The sequence below is a fragment of the Fundulus heteroclitus genome, unplaced genomic scaffold (genome assembly GCF_011125445.2).
Source record: "Fundulus heteroclitus isolate FHET01 unplaced genomic scaffold, MU-UCD_Fhet_4.1 scaffold_580, whole genome shotgun sequence".
Lineage (NCBI taxonomy): Eukaryota > Metazoa > Chordata > Actinopteri > Cyprinodontiformes > Fundulidae > Fundulus > Fundulus heteroclitus.
The window spans coordinates 43,298-65,433 of record NW_023397012.1 but is presented as its reverse complement, the minus strand read 5'-3'; the positions used below and the strand labels follow the sequence as shown (position 1 = coordinate 65,433).

The following is a 22,136-nucleotide window of genomic DNA, read 5'->3' as shown; positions in this document are numbered from 1 at the left end:
ACAAGCAGAAACACCAATCAGTACATTTACTATGTGCCAAAAGTTACGCAGAAGCTCTAAGTTATGAGTCTACACTATAGTCCCCTGTGGTGTGGCTAAGGTTCTTTTACTTAGTGGTATTTTTTTTCTTATATAAATTTTACTTTTATACTTTAACTAGTTTGGAAACCAGTGCTTTGTACTTCTACTTGAGTTAGAAACTTGATACTTCAAGTGCTACGGAAGTGTTTTTCAACCCTAGTATCTAAGTTTCTAATTTTGACACCTCGGCCTGCATGTTTCAGGTGTCTCCTTGCTGCTACACACCTGACTTAAATGAATAGATGATTAAGAGGCTTCTGCAGAGGCTGATGGCTGCAGAGGACGTCAGGAAATAATTAAAATTAGGTGAGCTGGACGAGAGACATCTAAAACATGCAGGACAGGGATACTCAATGCCCAGGGTTGGGTACCACTGATTTAGGGAGTCATCCCACTGGTGTTCACTTTGTTGGGGTAGGGATCAACACCCATCTTTATTTATTTTTATTTATTTTTTTTTGAGTAAAAAAAAAAAAAGGAAATTTTAGAGCACTTCATGTTTTCCTTCTGCTGACAAGCTTTATGGAAATTCTGCTTTCCTCATCCAGCAGAACTTGGCAACTGCCTTCACTGCTAAGAGTACCAATATCTGCCTCAGCGACAATAGTGTCACGATTAGCAAAACTCACTTAACATAAACCCCTTAATGGAGTGTTGTCAAGAGGAAGAAGAGAGACACCCAACCCAACAGTGCCGATGAGCCGAAGGTTACTACCAAGGCAACCTGGGCTTTCTGAACACCAGAGCCGCAGTCCGACCGACTGCCTCCATTTCAAGCTGCATTGATGCAATTATTGATGCAAAAGGACGCCAACCACTGGAGATTGAACTCTGGGTATTTAGTGCATATACAAAAAAAACGTAATAGAGAATAATGAATGCATCAAAAATATGACCCAAACATAATATAAAGATATCTATACAGCATCTGTAGAGACTAAATTCAACTTTTTGTCACTCCTAGAGACTCTTAGTACACAACAGAATGTATTCAAGGGCTAAGAAAGTAGATTTTGCATGATATGCCCTGTTTGATAACACCGTCGGCCCTTGAAATGACAGTTCTTTACTATGGCCATTTGGAAAGTTGGGGAGAAGGCTGCAGCAGCTTTTCTGGCTTTAGCTCTGGGGCTTTAGGCAAACAAGCCAAACAGGGGCTAAGTAAGCATGTGACCCATATCACAGAAGACACAATTTGGGTTTTACTTTCAAATCATTTCCATTTAACATGAAAGTTGCTTGAGAAGTTAATGTTTATATTTTTGGGAAATGAGATGCAGTATCAAAAGTACGGAAAAACATTTTTTTCCCCCCCATACTTACCTAGACAAGGAGCACAGTTAAAGTAAATTTCACACTTTTATAGAATTTGCAAGTCAAGCAACATTGCATATAATTATTCATTTTACAATTAATTGGTCAGAAAGTAAATTAGACCATGTGGAGCCAACCGGTGAATTTATTAAGATCGAATGATGCTTTTATTTAATCTCCCATGATTGGTTATTGGTTTATCAAGAACAAACAACATTTTTTTTCCCCCTCACAAGGACAGCTCAACTTTAAGTGGTGAAATTACCCAGGCACTTACAGCGAGGTTCAAGCATCCTTAGCCCTCTGTGACATGTAACATGGCTCTAACACGCCGTGCTGGGACTGCTACAACACTGAAATCAAGCTTGGAAGAAATCAATTGCCTCCAGGCACAAAGTGTGAACTTTCATACCACAAGTCCAATTTCCTTGAAAGTTGAGGTTCTAAATCAAATCAAGCCAAGGCAATGCACCGTGGAAATATGCAAAAAAAAAAAAAAAAAAAAAAAAAAAAAATTGATACAGCTATATAAAATGACAAGCAGTGAGAAATGGAGCTGAAGCTAAGAAAGCTCAGAGCTTGTTTATTCACACCACATTTCTTTACCTTCTGTGATGATGTTGCAAGTCAGCTCTGATCATCTTTGTTTTTATTTGGGGCCACAAGGGAGAAATACTCACTGCACACAGATGAGAGCAGAAACTCAAGCGATAAAGAAAAAAGTTTACCAGCGTTGTAAATGAGGGAACACGTTCTATGAAGACTCCTGCCGTCTTGATTAATAAAAGGTGTCAGTTTTTTGCTGAAAGTTTAAGCTGCCGCTAGAGAAAAAGAGTACTTTGGTATCTGCGCGCGGTTAATCCCAGCAGATGGCAATACCTCTGCAGGACTTTAAACTCTTACGGATCAAAATTGAAAAACAGTAGAAACTGCAAGACACGGAGGGAGCGTTTAACTTATCACAATAAATGCATGACAACACCATTAAAAGTTGGCCACCGTTGCTGTACTTATCCTCTGTCTGTGAGTTATTGTGCAAGTTGCTCCTTTTGATTGACGTTAACAGACATTTTTTTTTTTCTCTCCCACAATCCATTCAGATGTTAGAAATGTAGAGCACTAAAACCTTATCCCACTTCAGAAACATATCTCAGGCTAAACTGTATATAATGACAGCCAGAGAATAAATCTTTCCTAAGCCTAAAACAAAAATTAAATCCCAGATTCAAAAGCTGCTGGTGGGCGTCAGGGTTGTCTGCCAAAAGTATCGGGGTAAAGAAATGTCTTAGATGTTAAATTAAAGCGGTCCGGAGGCATTGGCATACTGTTTGCCTTTGATAATTCAGCACAACGTTCGATCACCTCTCAGCAGGACAAAACAGCTAACACGTTTCAGAGGCTTGCTTTATATAGATAAAAGGTTAAGCTAAAGTACATTTTATTCAGCAAGTAAACACTTTTAATCAGTACATTAGGTAGACAGAAAATACATCTGAATAATTTAACTCTAGGCCTATGATTTGCATTTTCCTCAATATTATGTGGTTCACAGAGATGGAAATTGCTAACTATATTTTTGAAGTTCTGATTCACCAGCAATGTTAATCAAGTTTGAATCTTTTTCTGAACAACGAATGCATCGTATTAAGCGCTACCAGATTGCGTTAATAACAACACTCTTTGGGGTGTCAGCCGCTACCGAGTTAGTTATTTTTTTTTAAATTTCATTAAAGAATCTCAAATAACAAAACAAGAAACAGAAATGTTATTTCCTATGTGATGTTGAGACAAGTTTGACATTCATTCAAGCTGAGAAAATGAGAGAGAGAGAGAGAGAGAGAGAGACTTCAGCAGATAACAGGAAGGCTGAAGCAACAGCAAAGTCACGCTTTTCTTTTCTTTTTCTGAATAAACCGTTTCAAGAAAAAGGATGAGTAGGTCGTTCTTCTTTTGAAATATCCAGAACCTGATTAAAGATGAACATTTGCATGATTTGCTCAGAGTTTAAAGTTTTTGGGATCATGTACAGGAACAGTAATCTCACAGGGGAACATCTGCACTGCACCAGATTTCAAATATTAAAAGTTGTATAATACAAGATGACAAAAACAGACCAGCTAATTTATATAGTCTTGTAACGTGGACAACATTAGTTACTAACGAGCTATTTTTTCGGACTTCATGGAAAAGGATCTGGAACTCCTCATATTTCGGGAACTGTTGGGACGGAAGCCGGTTCTGTTCCTTAATGTCCCTAAATGAGAAACAGATTCACCAAAAGCGAATTCACACCCTCCCCTGAGGAGTGAAGCAGGAGGATCCATTTTTATGTAAGCATTAGAAATGTTTTAACTGGTTGATTCGGTGCCAGGATGTACCACACATTTCCCCCAATAACTGCTGGAGATAGGCCCCTACCCCCCAGCAACCCTGCATGAATAAGCAGGTGTAGCCAATGGATGGAAGGATGGTGGAGGTGACAGTGCTGTAGTTAGATCACCAAAACCAAATGTCTAATTTTTTAGAGATTATGATGAAACTGTAGTCCTTCCCAAAAATACTTTGAAAGCTGGATTATGAAGTTAAAATTAAGTGCACCGCTAATGCTTCCCTAGTATGTGAATTTAAAACATGAAAGCTGAAAAAGCTGTTATATTTTGAAGCATAAGTCCTGTCTTTGATGTGCTCTGCGAGGGTTGAGGTGAAATATTTCACTCCTTTTTCTATAACTGATTATTTTAATCTTTACCACAAAACATCTGAACGCCAGCACTTCTTAGAACCGATTAACTGCTGGAGCTTGCCATGTCTTTTTAGTTTTCAGAATCATAAAAACCCCTCCTCTAGAAATCAATTTACTTACTACATACTTTTCTTTGAAGATCACATTTAAAATGGAAGCATTTCGCCTCTGTTTAAAATCTGCCTCATATGCATGAATTTGCAAATTTCCATATTAGCCCTGCATTTTTCTTCGCTCTGTCGTCTGTTCTGCTAAAATATTCCTAATTTTTTTCAGACTACCTAATTTAGAAAAGCAGTTATGATTGTGTTACTAATGTTTGACACGATGTTCCTGAAAGTGAGATGTGACAACTTTCCAGTCAGCTAGCTGGTCTGCTTGATACCATGTGTTTGGTACAAATAAATCCACACAACGAAATAAGCGTTTTTGAGGCTACAGCAGATATCTTGTAGGAAGATTAAAGCCATTTTTGAGTCAAAATAAGTATTTGTATTGCTTGTAAAGACCAAAACAGGCACAACATACATCAATGTGTGCTTTTAAATTGCAAAATACATTCTAGGTTTGGTCTCACTTAAACATGGTTGTGTAAAAAGGGCTAGTGACTGGTAAAGAGTGAGATGCTTGGATGGGTCTTTAAATAATGTTTGCCTGTGGAAAAAGCAAACAAAGTTTTGTTTTTTTATAGATTTCTATGAATTTATTAGGAACTTGATGGTGTCGCCAGTTGGCAGCATTCATGTTTAAGACATCAAACAGGAGGAACGCTCAACAAGATGATGAAACAACCAGATCCGAACTAAAAAAAGCGCTGCAGACAATCTGATTGAAATGTGTGATATTTTTACATAATTCAACGAGCAGCGGCGGACGGAAAAGCAGATACATTTTATTTCTCTGATTTGAGCTGCTTTTGGATGGAAACTTTACTCCAGGTCTGATGTTTTCTCCTGCCGCAATCTATCATCTCTCCAGTGGAGCGGAAGTTCAGTGGATGTTTAAGTCTTCATGTATGTAGTGATTTATTACCAGAGTCTGTTTCTTCTGCACTCTCGTGATCTGCTTTTATTACTGGACAAACTTTTCCACATAGGGGAAGTAAAACTTTTTGGCTTTATTTTGACTACTTTATGTGCTATCCAGTTCAAGTTACTCCATTCAGGAACAGACATGCACGCGCTTTGCAAAAGCATTAATATCCCTTGAACCTTTCACATTTGCTCCCATTTCAACCACGTACTTTAATGTTATGTATTGGAATCTTATATGACAGACCAGCACAAAGCAGGACACAACTTCTTTAGGCTTTTCCCTTTCACGGGTCACCACCACAAGTCATCTGGCTTCTAACCCTGTCTTCTGCATTTTCTTCTCTCACACCAACTAGCTTCATGTCCTCTTTCACTCCATCAATAAATCGCCTCTTTGGCCTTGCTCTAGGCCTCCGGTTTGGCAATCCCAGCCTCAGCATCCTTCTACTGATGTACTCACTATACCTCCTCTGTGCATGTCCAAACCATCTTAGTCTTGTCTCTCTGGCTTTGTCTCCTATATATATCTAACATGACGTGTCACTGTGATGTACTCCCAAAAAGAACCTCAACATTTTCATCTCTGCTACCTCTAGCTATGCCTTCTGTCTCTTCCTCGGTGCCACTTCGTCTAAACCAAACAGTGTTGATCTCACCACCATCTTGTACATATTTCCTTCCATTCTTGCTGATACACTTTTATCGTACCACCTGTTCCAACCTGTGTGGACACGTTTTTTTCACCTCTTTTCTACACTCGCAGTTGCTCTGAACTGTTGACCCCAAGTATCTGAAATCATCCACCTTCTTTATCTCCGCTCCCTGTTAGCCTCGTGAGACCATCCTGATCTCGCGAGCTTTCAAGGTTTCACTCGCAGATCAGTCTGGCTACTTTCCGTTAAAGAAAATTTGGAGCAGTTCACCAAACGAACGTCCAATCAGCGTTGGCTTTGAGGCGGGTTGACGTGTGACGCAACGAGAAGCGCGACAGTTCAGTCTAAAGAACATGGCGGCTTCAGCCGATGAAACTAGCGTTAGCGTGGCTATCGAGCAAGTTTTATCGGAATTACACAGTATTTCTTTGCTGAGCTAACGAGCCTTTACCTGCAGCAGCAAGAGTAGCTTGGCTTGTGGCTGTGTTTTCGTCGTCGCTCTGTTACAAGCATATTTCCTTCCTTTCCTTCCTTCCGTCGTCGCTCGTAACAGAGCGACGACGAAGCATGTTGACGAGTACGTCATATGCTTCTTTGATCTGATTGGTTCATTTGGCCCGTCTATCACCAACATAGGCCAATCAGCTAACCAGTATTTTCGCCCCTTCCCAAAATTACTTCAACGGAAGGTTTCCAGATGGATATGCGGAGCAAATCTATCTGGCGGAGTCAGGTTAGCTCCCTGTAACCTCAGGGCTAAAATTGGGTCCCTCTCATTCACACGCATGCATTCTGTCTTGCTATGGCTAACCTTAATTCCTCTCCTTTCCTGGGGAAAACCTCCATCTCTCCAGATTTTCCTCCACCTGTTCCCTGCTCTCACCACAGATCACAATGTCATCAGCTAACATCATAATCCGTGGAGATTCCTGTCAAACCTCATGTCAACCTGTCCAGCACCACAGCAAACGAGGAGGGGCTCAGAGCCGATCCTTGATGTGGTCCCGCTTCCACCTTCAACTCCACTGTCATTATCTGCAGCACACCTCACCACTGTCTTACAGCTCTCACACATGCCCTGCACCACTCTAACATACTTCTCTGCTACTCCTGACATAGAACTAGGAATAGCCACGGAGCAAAGGTGTATGAATTGAAAACCCGGACAACATACTTTGTTTCAAAAATATATTGAATAATTACCAAAATGATATGCTTCTTCCAGAAATATGAGGTGTATATCATATTGTACTGTATTAATATGGGTAATTATATTATATAACTATTTTTATGATTATGTTTTTATGAAATAGAAAGGTATAATTAAAAACAAAATACAAAAAAAAAAAAACAAGTATCAATACTTTCGTAGTTCATACAAGGTATTAGTTTCAGTTCAATTAGTTTTGGTTTTACCCCATTATCCATTGGAAATCCATTGAATCCAAATCGGCGAATCCAGAGGAAAAGAAAACTTTCCTACCACAATACAGCGGTTCATTGGTAGCTCACCATCTAATAGTGGTTCAAAGAATTTGCGTTGGGGAAACCAAGGGGATTAAAAAAAAAACCTGACCAGTGAGTAGAGGGTTATCTGAGGCAATGAGAAGGTTGTCCGTGAAGTTACGGGTGTTGAATCGTTGAGTGTAAGGTTATAAATGCTACGGAGAAGGTGTCCATAGAGTTGCTGTAGTTTTAAGATTTGAAATCACCGTTATCAAGGAAAACGCACACCAAACAAACCATGCCACAACAGGAGCAGCAATGAGCAGCAGCAGTCAAGCAGAAGGAAGTGACAAGGGAGGACGGGGGTCTTAAAGGAACTCGACTTTTCAAAATAAAAGAATGGGAAATGGACTCTATTTTATGTGGGTTACACACATGTCGGACTAAAGCCCGTTATTTTCTGGGACATGAAACTTCTGAATATGAAGATAACACTAAAATATCGTCAAAAAATAATCCTCCTCTCATTATTCTGGCATTTAGCAAATACAATATATATATATATATATATATATATATATATATATATATATATATATATATATATATATATATATATATATATATATATAGAAACACTTTTTGGTGACTGGGATTTAGGTACCTCTCATGCCCGTCTGGTTGAAGAATATCAATTACTTAATATACACCCACACTTCTAAGGGCTAAGCTGCTACATGAAAAATTACCACTTAAGGGAAAAATAAACGTATAAAGCCAGTCTGAAGAGCAGGAGGTGGAAGGTTGCCTTCTAATTGCTGGAGGGGAGAGAAACCATGTTAGAGTAAACAAAGTCTGATCGATGGTGGGGGATTATAGCAGAAAGAGCCTTTGGCCTCTGGCCAAGATGAGCAAACACAGTGGTCTCTGTCTGAGCTATAGATGGAAAAAAAATAACCAAGGCAAAAAAAATCTGGTAAGTTAAAAGCATTATATTTCACAAAAGGCTGGGGTGGCGGGACTACACCAGAGATGACATGTAGCCAGCTATATCATGTCCCGGCTATTTGTATCAGACAGAAATGCCAGTAGATAAGAGAGCTGCGTCGTGAGTTTGATGGAAAGTTGTTCCAGCTGGAGGCTTAGCTTTAGGTTAGTCTACACTCCTGCAGTTCTGCGGTGCTGTGGGTGAAAACCTCTCCATCACAACATGCACAGGTCCGACTCGTTGTTAGCCCGTCACGGCTGGGAAGAAAATTATTCAGAACACTCCCCGCTTCGACGTGGCACTGCAATTCACGTAAGCCACTTAAGGAAATCTGCAGAAGGAGAGAGGAACAAGGTGAAGAACTGAGAGAAGGCTTACAAGTTCCTGGAGCCTTTTCAAAAAAAGACGAAGACATGGCATCAGTGAGGGTCTTTTATTTCTCTCCTCCCCCCCGTCAAGTCGCGTAAATGAGTGCACTGCAATTTTTTTTTAATCCTTGTAAACGTATTAGGTTTCAAAATAGCCTAAATCATTACCTTTGCAACATGTTTAACTTGAAGATACGATATGAGCAAAAGCGCTTTGGTCTTCCATCCAACGTTTTCTTTTTCTTCCTCAAAAGCAAGTAGGTATGTGCAAAATGTAAGCTATTCTACCCATCTGTCATTCAGTGTAAAAGCAACACTAATGACTTAAGAATCCATTCAGCGACGCACTCAATTTGTGATTTATATTAATGGCCCGTGCACCGCCCTCCCCACCATCCAAGAGGGTCGTATTCTGCTAAATTTCACCGTAATATTCTTGTCGATAAACAGGTGAGGACGTGGTGGAAAGGGACTGATTATATTTGCTAATCCCCTAAAGAAATTAGGCGAGATTGATGAATGCGCGCATGCACTCCATACAAAGCCTTGGGAGTCTCTAAAAGCTGTTACCATGGTGGTATCCCATTAGAATAACAAACATTTCCCCTGGATGTTTAACATTGCTTCCCAGTGAGCACAGCCCTCCCCAAACCTCTCTCTCCCTCTCTCTTTCTCTCAAGCACCTGCCTTCACAATTTCCACTTCTGAAATTCCACCAGCCGCTTGGAAAGAAGAGGGGGGGGGGGAGAGAATGAAGAAGAGGAAGGATGAAATATGCAATGCAGTTACGAGAAAAACTTGAGTGGCAAAAAAAAAGGAGTTTTCTTCAAACCCATAATAACGTTCCATGGGAATAGGGAGAAACTTAAAAAGAACAACACTTCCCCCCCTTGATTTTTATTTTTTTTTTTTTTTTTTTACTCCTACTACTTTTTTTTTTTTTTTAAGCAGCCACTGAATTTCCTGGAGTGATAAGGGCTTAGCCAATGTAATCCTCAGAGGACCCTTCTCCGGCATGCTAGGAATCAAGAAACCTTTCCGTCTAGAAAAAAAAAAAAAAAAAAAAAAAAAAAAAAGTTAAAGAAAATTGTTGAGAAAGACAGAGAGAGTGTGGCAACAGTAGGTTCAGGAACAAGGAGACGAGGCAGCCGCAGCATGCCATCTCCCACACATGCATGCTGGCAAATGCAATTTAGCACGTGCAGAAAGAGCAGCTGGACTCCGGCCTCAGCCGAAGATCAACAGACAAATTTTCAAATGACAAAGCAAAGGGGCTTCCCTAACAATGGGGGCTACTGATGACTCCCCAATTAGGCTCAAACAGGGGAAAGGTGAAACATAGCGGTGCGTGTGTGTGTGTGTGAAACATAAATGTTTCACAGAGATTGATTTATTGTCAGTGTGCTCGACAAGCTGGGTGGGCCTTGTAAAATCTCCAGCTTGGGGCGGGTAAGTCACCGAAACAGCGACGGGACGGAATATATATCACCCCGACCTTTCACTGCCGTTGCTGAAATGAGAGCCCGAAACATGACTTGTTGCAACTGCAGGACTACAACGGGGGAGAAAGATAACGCTCTGATAGGCGACAGAGCAAGGGGAAGCATCTATAATTTACAAGTGTCCTTTCTGTCAACATACGAAACACTATGATGTGCTGATTTATTTATTTTTTATTTTCTTTGCACCAGATACAAGGATGAGGCGTATAAAATACTTTAAGCTTTGCGAGGTTACTCATACCCCTTAAACATTTCCACATTTTGTGACAAATGCAAACATTAGTTTGTTGTTGTTGTGGTTTTATGTGGTAGACCAACACAAAGTAGGGTATAATTGTATATTTGCATTCACCCCCTTTAACTCTGGTCTACCTAAATAATCTAATGACAAGTAAAATGTAATTCCTTATTGTCTGTTGAATGTGGCATTGGATGCCCGGTGGACCAGTGTTTACTCATTCACTTGCATCCACAAGCTGTGCAATGTACACCTTCTGCTTGCATTAGTTCTCTCCTGGTACTCCGGCTTCCTCCCACAATCCAAAAACATGGATGTAGCATTAACTGGCTACTCTAAATTGCCCTTTATTGTCCCTGTGAATGGTTATTTATCCTGCGTGTGTCTGTGTTGCCATGTGATGGTATGGTAAGCTGGTCAGGGTGTACCACACCTCTCGCCCAATGATCATAGTAGATGATTCTGCATGGATGAACGGGTCTAGGCGAAGGATGGACGGATGAATAGATGAATGAAGCATTTCGAACACTCTGCAAAACTGGGATATTTAGACAGCCAAAGAAAACAAAGTATATAACCTGCAATTGTATTATGAACATAATAAAGGAAAGCTTTGTTGTTTTTTTTGACCTACGTACATGCAAAACAAAACAACCCCCAGCGACCTAGAGGGTAATACTTAGTAGAATAACCTTTAGGTAGATGTTTGGGATTTTCAGAGATGCCTGTTCAGCCTGTATAACCTGTCGCCAACTTCTCTGATTTGTTTGATTAGCAGCATTGCAGTTGAGGGTCTGCTTCTATTCAAGACAGTCAAAAAGAAACACAATATGGGGTTTGACGGCTGTCTTTTACCTTTAGGTTGGCGTTACAGAGCACTGATGGCTAAAACGAGCCGACACAGAGCTAGTTTTTAACCCCTGGGGAGCTGTCTCTCTACAATCAGGAAACCCAGCGAGTCTATTTAGGGAAACCAATAGACTACTGTTCTTACCTTTTACCCTGAATAACGTTTTTTTTTGTTAAAGATGTGACTATTACTTGTCTGCCTGTTCCCTTACATGATGCAAACGTTGGAATCCACAGTCAAATTCCTTGTTTGCACTTTCAAACCTATCAAATAAAATTAATTAAGACTGAACTACTACTACTAAAACTACAACTAATACTAATAATACTAATAATAATAATAGCGTCTGGCCTTATTTTTTGCCATAATAAACTATTTTTCTCTAGTTGATATTGATTTCCGATATTAATATTGCTGTTTATGTCCGCTAACCAATAGTTACAGATGTTTGCGTATATATATATATATATATATATATATATATATATATATATATATATATATATATATATATATATATATATATATATATGAACATTTACATTTGTGTGATAAAAGTCTGTCCCGAAGGAAAAGTATTCTAACGGAATTTTTGAATGTGGGTTATTTTTTGTGTTTCTCCATCTCTGCTTCATTTAAAAAAAAAAACATAATAATAACACACAAAAACAACAAAATCCAGCCTAATGAGAAACAAAATAATAGCACAAGTCAGGAGAGGAAGTAAAAATGTGTTTTCAAACTAGTCCTGATATGAAGGAGCAGGCTTTTCTCAGTGCTAAGTGGCAGTTACGAGGAATTCCCTGTTGCCGATTCTGTTTCTTCTGCTCTTCAGTGCATCCGTCAGGATCTGCTCACCTGACCTCAGCAATCTCCTGGGAGTGTCCAGAGAAGTTGGTCAGAACTGAGGGGAGCGGGGATGGACATCCACTTTGGAAGGAAGTACAACCTTCCATTTCATATTCACGCGTTAGAATGGCCTAGTCAAAGTCCAAACCTGCATTTTATCTGAATGTATGGAAAGATTTGAAAATTGATCTTCATTAAGACTCTGTGTCTAATCTAAATGAGCTTGAGCTATTTTGCAAAGAAGAAAGAGAAACATTTCTGTGTCTACATGAGTAAATAATTCCCCAAAAGATTTGAAATGTGCCTCCAATTTGGATAATTTCCAAGCATAGATGCCACAATGGATTTTATCGATGTGTATCAGAGTAAAAAAAGATTGACTGCCTATGCAGGCTACACCTTTTTTTATGAAAATATTTAAAACGCCATGTGTAATTTTCCTTCCACTTCACAGTTGTGCCCTACCTTGTTTCAGTATTTTACAGAAAAACCCAATAAAATACCTAGAGGTTTGTGGTTGTAAAGTCAACAAAATGAGGAAAACTGTTTTAAGACACCCTTTATAAATGCCATCTCTGAACATATTACTGGCAACTTAATTGCTTTTGTATCAGTATCGCCACTTTCACATACACTCGACTGCAATAGGTTGCAAGAAGAGAGCTCATAAAACTTCCCAGCCAAACTCGTTTACGTCTCCTCATGTGGTTAAACGAGACATTTTTGCCCAGTGATAAATGTGCACAAATTATTCAATATCCTACGAAAACCCTAATCTGTCCGTTTAATAAAGGAACTGCGGGCTTCACAGACACGCAGAGCCGCTGAAGATCACTGGCAGCCATTTAGGAGCCGTGAGAAAGCCAGTTGAGCATCTCAGCTTCTCGCTGGGTGGTTTGTTACATGTGGTTGACACATTTGCATCTTCAAAGATGCACACAGACAAACTCAATATGTGAGATTGTCTGGGCGGCATGCGGAAAACCCCGTCCTTCCTCTGAAGAGGTTTCCTCCGCTCCCCGCCTCCCTAAAAAACGTTTGCGCGACGTTCTGAGGCCCCCTTTATCTGTCAAGCGGTTGCTTCGGCAGTGAGTTGTAAACAAGCGGCTTGGACTGGATGCACAGAAAGATGTTGTTGTATACAGCACGGTGCATCGCCGTCTGCTCTGCAACAAACCAAAAAAAGGAAGAGAAAAAAAAAAAAAAAAGAAGAAGTCGCTGCAGGAAACTGCAAATCAGGGACCATTATGCAGCAACAAATATGACAGGAACAGTGCTGCGCATTATTTGAGCTCCAACAATCACTCACTCGGTGTCTCTTCCAATGAGCGTGAACAATGCAAGCCAAGTGTGCATTGTGCGGCGGAGCAGGAGACGGTTTCCTCTGAATTGGGGGTAAATTACAAAAGAGGCCTGTGCAAATTAGACATGATGGCTTCATAATACGTCTGAAGTGTCAGCTTCTTCAGAAACCTATCCCCAGGCTACACTCTGCAGATCGAAGCTTTGAACTTCCAATTATTCCTGCCAAACCGCAGCAATCACCGTTCTGTAAGACTTTGCTCCGACATTACAAAACACGCACGATCAATGCTGACTAAGTTGTTGGCAGCAACAGGGTTACCGGCTTAATTTATGTCTTCATTACACGATTTACGCAAGGAACACAGAGACCTTTCTTAATTGCAAAAAAAATAAATAAATAAAATAAAATCGTTTAAGTCTCTCTTAAACGAAAAAAAAAAAGAAAAGTCTCTCTTTTTCCATTTAAAACTGCAGCCTTTTTAATCAAGATGTTGGAGGAAAATTTATATCTGTTGTGGTTTCAGTCCTGAGAGTGCATTTTGTTGCAGAAGAAGGAAAAGGCTGTGATGTCTCCTGGTATCTCTTCTAGTGAGGGAAACGTATTTCTAGTGCTATCACACTTCTAGAAAGGACTCATAGAAAGAAAAGAAAAAACAGCGGGGATCTGGCGTGTGTGCAACTGCTGAGCAATTTCATATTACAATATAACCTCTTACTCATGTATAATTCTTCTCGCAAAAAGAAACAAATTACCTTTGCAATTTGGAACACCTCCAGAGGAGCTGCTGGGTGTCATTTGTCTGTGATGTGTTGTGGGATCGGGAGCTGGTCAATGGAAAAAAAAAACCATGACAGGGGCGACTGGGTCGGGCCCCCTTAGCAGAACCGGACAAAAAGTAACCAGAACAGCTGAGACAGTAAAAGAGAAAAAAAAAAGAGGCGGACGGAAAGAATAAGCTGCCTGTGAACACACGGGAGTTATTTACACACAGTATCATCTCACCCCTGATTATCTCTTCAACGTATACCCCAAAGTCGAGGAGAGGGAGTTCTATATACATAGGATGTCTGTTTGGGATGCATCAATATTGTCTGCTCAACTGTGCCTGCTACATAATTAATACACACACTGACATGACATGGATATGATATGACAAGAGTATCAGAGGCGAGGAGTTAGAAAAAGAGCTGGAGCGAATGCATTTTTCATGAGCTGCAGGGCTCTCCATGCCAAAGTTCTAGACATGATGTTTCACTTTCCAAGACCAAGAGGAGGACGGGAGGGCCAAAGATACGAGGCTGCATGAAAACAAATCTGGGTTTTCATATGCAGTCTGGGAGGGCTGATATGATGTTGCACATCCAGGGGCGGAGACGCACCTACAAGGCTTTTTCTCTTGGCCAATACTGGGATTCCGGTTGTCTTTGAGGTCTAGACTGCTGATTCCGGTGTTGACTAATTCGATTTTCCTTCTTTAGCAACGAAAAAAAAAAAAAGACACTCATGCTGCAGGTTCTTAGACAAAAGTAATAGTTTTAAACCCAGCAGAAAACATCCACGTGAATAAATCAAATAATCTGCTCCTAACTTTATCTTTTTATTTTATTGTTTTAGAAAAAAATATATAAAAACATATACATTTTACTTTTTTAAAGTAAAACAGCTTGCGTCCAAGTACATGCTGTTGGTTCAAATGTTTATAAACTAAAATTAGTCGGAGTTTGTAATTTTGAGAACTTCACAAACAGAAAAAAAAACTACCAATCACTGATAGAGCTGGAAGGAAGGAAGGAAGGAAGGAAGGAAGGAAGGAAGGAAGGAAGGAAGGAGAGGGATAAAAGAAAGAAAGTGGAGAAGTTAGAAGAAAAGCAGAAAGGGACAAAAGAAAGAAGGACGCATAGAAGCAAAGGAGATGAAGGAAGTTAGGGAAAATGAAAGAAGGGGAAAATGAAGGAGAGTTGGAGAGCGCAACAGAAGAGTGTAAGGAAGGGAAGGATGAAGGGAGGAAGGAATAACAGGCATAAGGACCAGTGGAAGAAAAGAAGAAAGAAGCGGAGGGAGTACACATGTGTCGATTATCAGTCATCCAGGACTAAGCGCTTAACTGTAAGACAACTTGACTTCCTTTGTTTCTTGAAAACAAGACGGGTGGGAGGGAAGAAGAAAGGAAAGGATGTAGGAAAGGAAGGATGGATGGATGGACATAATTTGATTGACAGACAAAAGGATGGATGCAATTTATGGACAAAGGGAATAAACTCTCAAAATCAAAACATGTTGTCCATACACTTATTTTTCCCTTTTCATCAAAAGCTGGAAAATATTTAAATCAAACTCCATAGTTTTCCAGGCTGTGCAGGAATCCGGAATTACAGCTTTTAGTCTTTAAGAAAACATCTGTGAGCATTAGCATTCGAGTTTCTCTAAGGCTTGAATGTGCTCAGATCTGAACAGTTTGATCATTGCTGTGGCTGCACATTTAGTATCTTTGTTCTGCTAGAAGATGAACCTCAAGCCTTTTGCACAGTCTGTGATATAACCCATAATGCTTTGTGTGAATTACATGTGTGACCTCTGGACCAAATTTCCTGAATGCAAACAAACGGTCTACGGAAGAGCAACTTGATACAAACACAGAGGAACATCACATTTAAAAAAAATCTGCCAGGATGAATCTAATCATTTTTCCATTTTCATAGATTTTATAGAGCTGAAGGAATTGCCTCTGATTAGGTCCACAAGCATATTTAGCTGCCTTGTCTACTCCACTGCGATGATTTGAGAAGCTTTGAACAACCTGAAGGGTTTTGAGGCCAATCAGAATATTTTCTGACATTCGTCTCAGAGCAGACGCTACAGTCAGGGCCTCAACAACATGCATCACCTCGGGTTCCAGTGCCATCCTGGGATTAAATGCAGACAGTGGGCTGGTTATTTGCTGTGGGTCTGAGACAAACTTGCAGCCAGCTGTAATATTATGAAGATAACTAAGAGTTTGATCTGGTTTTCTACATTGTTTTATAGGTGAAAGAATATTAATTGTGTTTTTTTTATTTATTTCAGTTGTACACTGAGAAAAGACTCTGGAGTTCTGACTTGTGATAAAGTTATGTCACTAAGGCTACGTTCACACTGCAGCCTGAAGTGACCCAATTCTGATTTTTTTGCCCATATGCGACCTGGATCTGATTTTTTTATGACAGTCTGAACAACACAGATCAGATTTTTTCAAATGCGACCCAGGCCACTTGGATATGTGGTCCTGAATCCGATACGTATCTGATCTTTTCAAATGCGACCTGTGTCTGTATTGCCAGGTCGCATTTATCCGACCTGTACCTCACCGGTACTCGACAAACGTCACTATTCTGCGTCCTGCTATGCAGAAGCGGGAAGAAAGACGACACCCATAGCGGACTACAATGAGGAGAGAAGTCAATGGACAGAAAGCTCCGGTTAGAAAATAAATTAATGACCGCAAAATGCGCGGCAGCATTATAATCCATGTTTACTTCCGCAAACACTGAGGACGCTTGCTATGTGTGACGTCATCGCGTCCTCGAGTGCGCATGCGGGACACTTAGGTTAAACGCATTCAGTTCACACAGGAGATCACATACAAGTCGCATATATTTGGAAATGTGAACGACCATGCAAAAAAATCCGATATCACAAAAAAAAATCGGAATTGAGCATTAAGACCTGCAGTGTGAACGTAGCCTAAGTTGCTCATTTCTTAAACCTAAAACCCTCTCCTGTTGTCTCTCTGCAGTGCTGCTTCAGAAGCCCACGTTTTGTCTCACGTTGTCTGTCCTAGCCGAACCACAACCTGAATGCATCCACAAACACAGCATCTGGTATGCGTACCTCTTGCCAACATAAATTAAAGCGGTACCTTCAGGGATGCTAACACCACTTTTAATTTGTTCCGTTAAGAGTAGCCTCCGCTACATTTAACATTGATTCTAGATGGACTCTTACAACTGTGTCTTGTAAAATGAACATGTTTTCACCACAGCTTCCTGCTGATGATGCGAGGAGCTGCCATATTGGATCCAACAATCGGCCTTAAACAATTTCTCCAACTATCAGAGGGAAGGTCCGCCTGTAGCGGCCTGCTCCGGTTGATTCTTCCGATGGTAAGACAGGATTTCCGAGCTCTGATAAAAGCTCCATAAAAGCTGTCCTGTCAACACATTCTCCCACCCGAGCTGAGGCTCTCTGCGCCTCCACCAGAGTTGCCCTGGTCCCATGGTCCCATTCCAATCTCTGGTCAATTGATTGTTGAGTCAAACCAAACTGTAAATGCTTCCTCTTCTGATCTCTTAACATCTGAGATTATCAACGGCCGCTGTTGCCTAATGGAAACAAGGGCCGAATAACTGTAAGGGCAGCTTTCTGTTTCCTAAAATCATATCTCCTCAGATTAGAGGAGCTATAAATAGCTTGGGAAAATAATTTATTTTCCAGTGCCAGACCTGACCCACGCGTTCAGGCGCTCGGAGGGTGGGAGCCGAACAGAGGCCATCGCTTCTCATTCAGAGGCATTACCACCCCACTGTCACTGTCAGTCTGTCCCCTCACCCATCACCAGAGCCCAGAGTGGGCTCCAAACCTCCCAACCAAATCACATTCAGAGCACAAAACGGCCTGCGCCGCGCAGCCTCTGCTGTATCTAATCTAATCTGGCCATCTCCTGTGTCTCCACACATGCACGGCGACACACAGCACGCCGCGCAAACTTCTGGAACGGCAGGCCGACATCCCAGAGCCCTCAATCATGCACATTTCCGCTGCGTGTGGTAAAACGAGAATCAGTAATGCAAATCAGAAACCGGGATTTGCCTTGATAATTGGGGCTTTATCTGCTCATTAAGAAGCAGGGAGGCAGCGCTGAAATGAGCATGCAATGTACCCATTAAAGCTACCAAAGGAGAGCGCACTTAAAACAAATCAACACAAGTCCTTGGAACGGAGGGGAAAACAGCTTTGATTGATAAGGTTAGTGTCCTGTCAGCTAAAGGAGAATATCATATATTTATATAACACCAAGGGGGAAGCAGCAATTTTAGCAGAAAGAACAGAGCCAATGTTCTCAGGTGGCGCTGATGGCCACTTGTCTGCCTCTCAGTGTTATTATGCCCACACTAAACGGCACATTGTATTAAAAACTTGACAGATTTATTATTACAGTTGTTTAACCTCTTTATAATCAAATCGTGTTAGGGGTTCAAGGAGACTCTCTCTCTCTCTCTCTCTCTCCCCGTGTGTCCGTCTGAATCACAATCACTTTAGTTTCTCACCATGCGCCCGGTTGCCGTTGGCTTTCCTGTTTAAAACCAGCTTCATTTTGAACTCTGCGCACAAGGGGGCATTAAAAAAAATAATAGCAATCATGGAATTGTTTCGTACTTAAAGTTCTTTGTAAAAACAACAAAACTTCTCTTTTTTCCCCCCCTCACAACCTATTGTGTCAAAAGGGAAATGACAGGGTCCAGCGCTGGACTTCCACCCTCCTTTGGTAGAGCGGCCTCAGTGGTACAAGCTGCACCTCTGAAACCCTCACAGTTGAATGGCAGGATATGAATTTATTTGTATTAATGTGGGAGGGCAACGCCACATTAATCCCCTCGCTCTGGCTCGTTCTGTTTCCTGTACAAGACAGTACCGTGCAAACGTCCTGAACTCTTTTTTTTTTCTCCTTTCTTTTTACTTTTTCCACATTTTGTCACTACAAAAACATTGGTTTGTTTTCTTGTTACAAAACCAGGACAGAGCAGGGCTAAATTGTGACATGAGGGACAATGACGCATGGTTTATGACGTTTTTAACAAATAATCTGAAACTGTAGATGGCATTTTTGTTCAGAGTCAAAACTTTCTTGAACCACTTTTTTTTATTTTTTTGCTGCAATTACAGCTGCAAGCCTGCTGGGGTAGGTCTCCATCCATCATCCATCTTCCAATCTCCCTGCTGAAGAAAAGCATTCCTACAGCATGATGCTACAACCACCGTGTTTCAGTAGGATCTCCAGTGAGAGTGACTTACCACGCAGTGTTTTTGTATGTGGGCCAAAGTGTAGTGGCTGCGTCTCTGATTAATGCTATCCGTGTCCAGTCAGTTTGGGTTTACAGCCATATCTTGGTAGGTTTCTGGTTGGGCCACACTCCAGGGCTCCGGCCATCCTCAGATGGTGTACTGAACAGTGAGACGCACAAAGCTTAGGATATTATCTTATAACATAACCTGGCTTTAAACTGTTTGGCTAATTTATTCCCGACCATCTACAGAGCTACGTTTACAAGTTTCTAGGTCCAATGTACAAACCTAACAGGGAACAGGGAATATCTGGTTGCAACCACCAAGAAGTGGAAAAAGTCCAGCCCGATTTCAAGTGAAATCTGCCCAATGCCAATGCAACTACATATATAAGTAAATTCTTTAAAAGCACCTCCGTAGACAGTCTTTCTGCCACGGTTAAGTGCAAATGCTTGCACTTTACTTTATTAAAGGGACCAGAGTAAAAAAAAAGAAAATAAAAAAAACACTAGAGTAGTACTTCCCAATTAGGCACTGATTTGTGTTGGTTTGTCGCATAAACTCCTAATAAAACACAATGAAGTTTGTGGTCACACCCCTTGAACTCTCCCACACGTTGTCGTTTTGCGAAACAGTTTTGTGCCGCTCGGAGGTGTTACCCCTGCATGCTGTATAACGATGAGGGAAGCGTGTCATTGGACCCGCTGGGAGAGGACCGCCATTATCTACAGGACGCTGATGATTGAGTAACATCCCTCACACTGCTGCACGGGAAAAACAACCAAAAGCCTTCAGCGCAATCAATATGGTTTGAGCTGTTGGAATGCAAATAGCGACTGTTCTGCCTGCATGACATGGGATGATACACCATTACTTATTCCGGCTCCATTCAATGTCATCATTAGCCTCTGCAGTGTCAGATCCGTTCAATAAAGGGCATTATTTCCAAAAGGATAAGAGCTGCATTAATCCTTTTATGCTGCTTTCAGCAGGATAGACTCTCCCATAGCTAATATTAATGTGCGAGGTGTCAAGAGTGAGATGGCTAATCCTGATAACTCGGCATGTTCAGTCAACTTTTGCAGATGGCTATCTGCCCCATTCCTGCTCTCCTAATAGGCACGGGAACAGGATGTGCTCTTAATGCCGCACTTCCTAAACTGTCGCCTTCAAAGCAAAGCGATCATTTTCAACGGGGCTTTCTGAACCGAGGAGATAAGCCAAAGAACGGGGGAGGACAAAATAAAAATGATGCTCGCCTCGGAGAGGGAAAAATAGCTTCCTGATATAGTCCTAGCTCCCTCTTTAAAGCTGACACCTAGAACATACAGTTTATCAATTATACATGAAGCCAGAATCTATCTTTCTGTTGGCAGCTTATTTGGATCTGGCCCGAGCCCTCTGAGTGGTGAAATGCATCTCTGAGCCCCCGTCCCTCCCGTCGACTTTTTTCTTCCCTCCCTGCTTGCAAGCCTGTCCTTAAATCAATCCCTTTTTAGGCCTGAATTTATTTCTCCTGTAACAAATCTGTCTTGGCAAATGATGTCACATAAGCGGCGAGAATGACAGCCCGATGTCTGCGTGGGGAACATCAACCTTGCCACGGCAGCCTCCTCCCAAGGTGAGTAATCACGCTGAGGAGCGGCGCAGAGAGTGGATGCCAGCCAGAGTCCAAACAAACCCGGAGTCTGTTGCTCAAGATAAACAAACCAATTAGGAGGAAGGCATGTTATTCCTCAGCTGGTGGGATATTCGCGAGATGGAAAATAATCAATGCATTCGTATTTCCACTGAGCGAAGCTGAAAAGTCCTGAGCAGAATGAAATGTGGGCAAAGAAAGGGAGTGAAACTATTCATTAGAAGAAGCAAAAAGCAAAGAGAAAAAAAAAATAATGGGACTAAACCGGCTACTAGTCATGTAATTAATCCAAACAGGCTCACTGGAGAGCGGCGAGCGCAGAGGGGAGGATTCATCATAGCATTTTGCCCCTCGCTCCCAGGGATACATGCCCTTCTTGTGTGGATGAGTCAGCTTACATCTTCTGACAACTACGAGCCAAGGGCTTTGTCAAAAGGAACCACAGTTATTGTTTTGATTGGTCCCCCCCCCCCCTCTTGTTGTTATGTTCGGAGTGCAAAACGCTTTCAAATGTGATTGCGCCACAGCATCTGAAAATGAAGCACGCACATACAGAACATCAAAAAAAAAAAAAAAAAAAAAAAAGAGGAAAGATGTCTGCTTTTTATTTACACAGGACGACGATCATTTGGCACTTTGGCGCTCTCTCTGGCCTCGCCTCCGAAACTGGAGCGCGCGGCCATATCTGTAATTGCAGGGAGTGGTCCCTGTTGGCCGGCCGGAGGCGTTAGACAACTGCGCTCGCAGCGCGTGACATTCAAGCTGGCCAATAACGATGGACGTGCAAATCAAAGCGTCTCTGGCCTCCCAGTGACGGCGCATCTGGAGGACTTTGCCCGGTCGGGGTGATGTGCAGCTGCTCTGGCTGCATTTCCACTCTGCCCGCTGCCCCTCAGGGCCTGGGCACCAGGCTAACCGCTGGCACAAGACTTTAGAGGCTCAAGAAATAAAAGAGAGGAGTGGGGGGAAAAAAAATAGAGGAGACTAGCAATGCCACACATGAAAAATAAATCACAGCCAGCTTGTTAGCATGCCGGAGAGAGAGAGACGGAAAAGAGGGACAGCGAGAAGAAAGGGAGGGGAGAG

The 22,136-nt window shown here is 41.5% G+C and overlaps 1 protein-coding gene across 2 annotated transcripts in view; it reads right to left on the bottom strand.

Annotated features, from left to right (window-relative positions):
• Positions 1-8,405: 8,405 nt before the first annotated feature.
• LOC118556135 (adenosine kinase-like) overlaps positions 8,406-22,136 on the bottom strand; it is a 34,643-nt gene continuing 20,912 nt past the window's right edge. Inside the window, exon 3 of one of the 2 annotated variants that reach the window (XM_036133140.1) lies at positions 8,406-8,590. In XM_036133140.1, the coding sequence (XP_035989033.1) occupies positions 8,420-8,590 (171 nt within the window). In that variant the 3' untranslated portion in view covers positions 8,406-8,419. Of the gene's footprint in view, positions 8,591-14,210; positions 14,281-22,136 lie in introns of those variants that run through there. The other variant, XM_036133141.1, reaches the window with a different exon arrangement.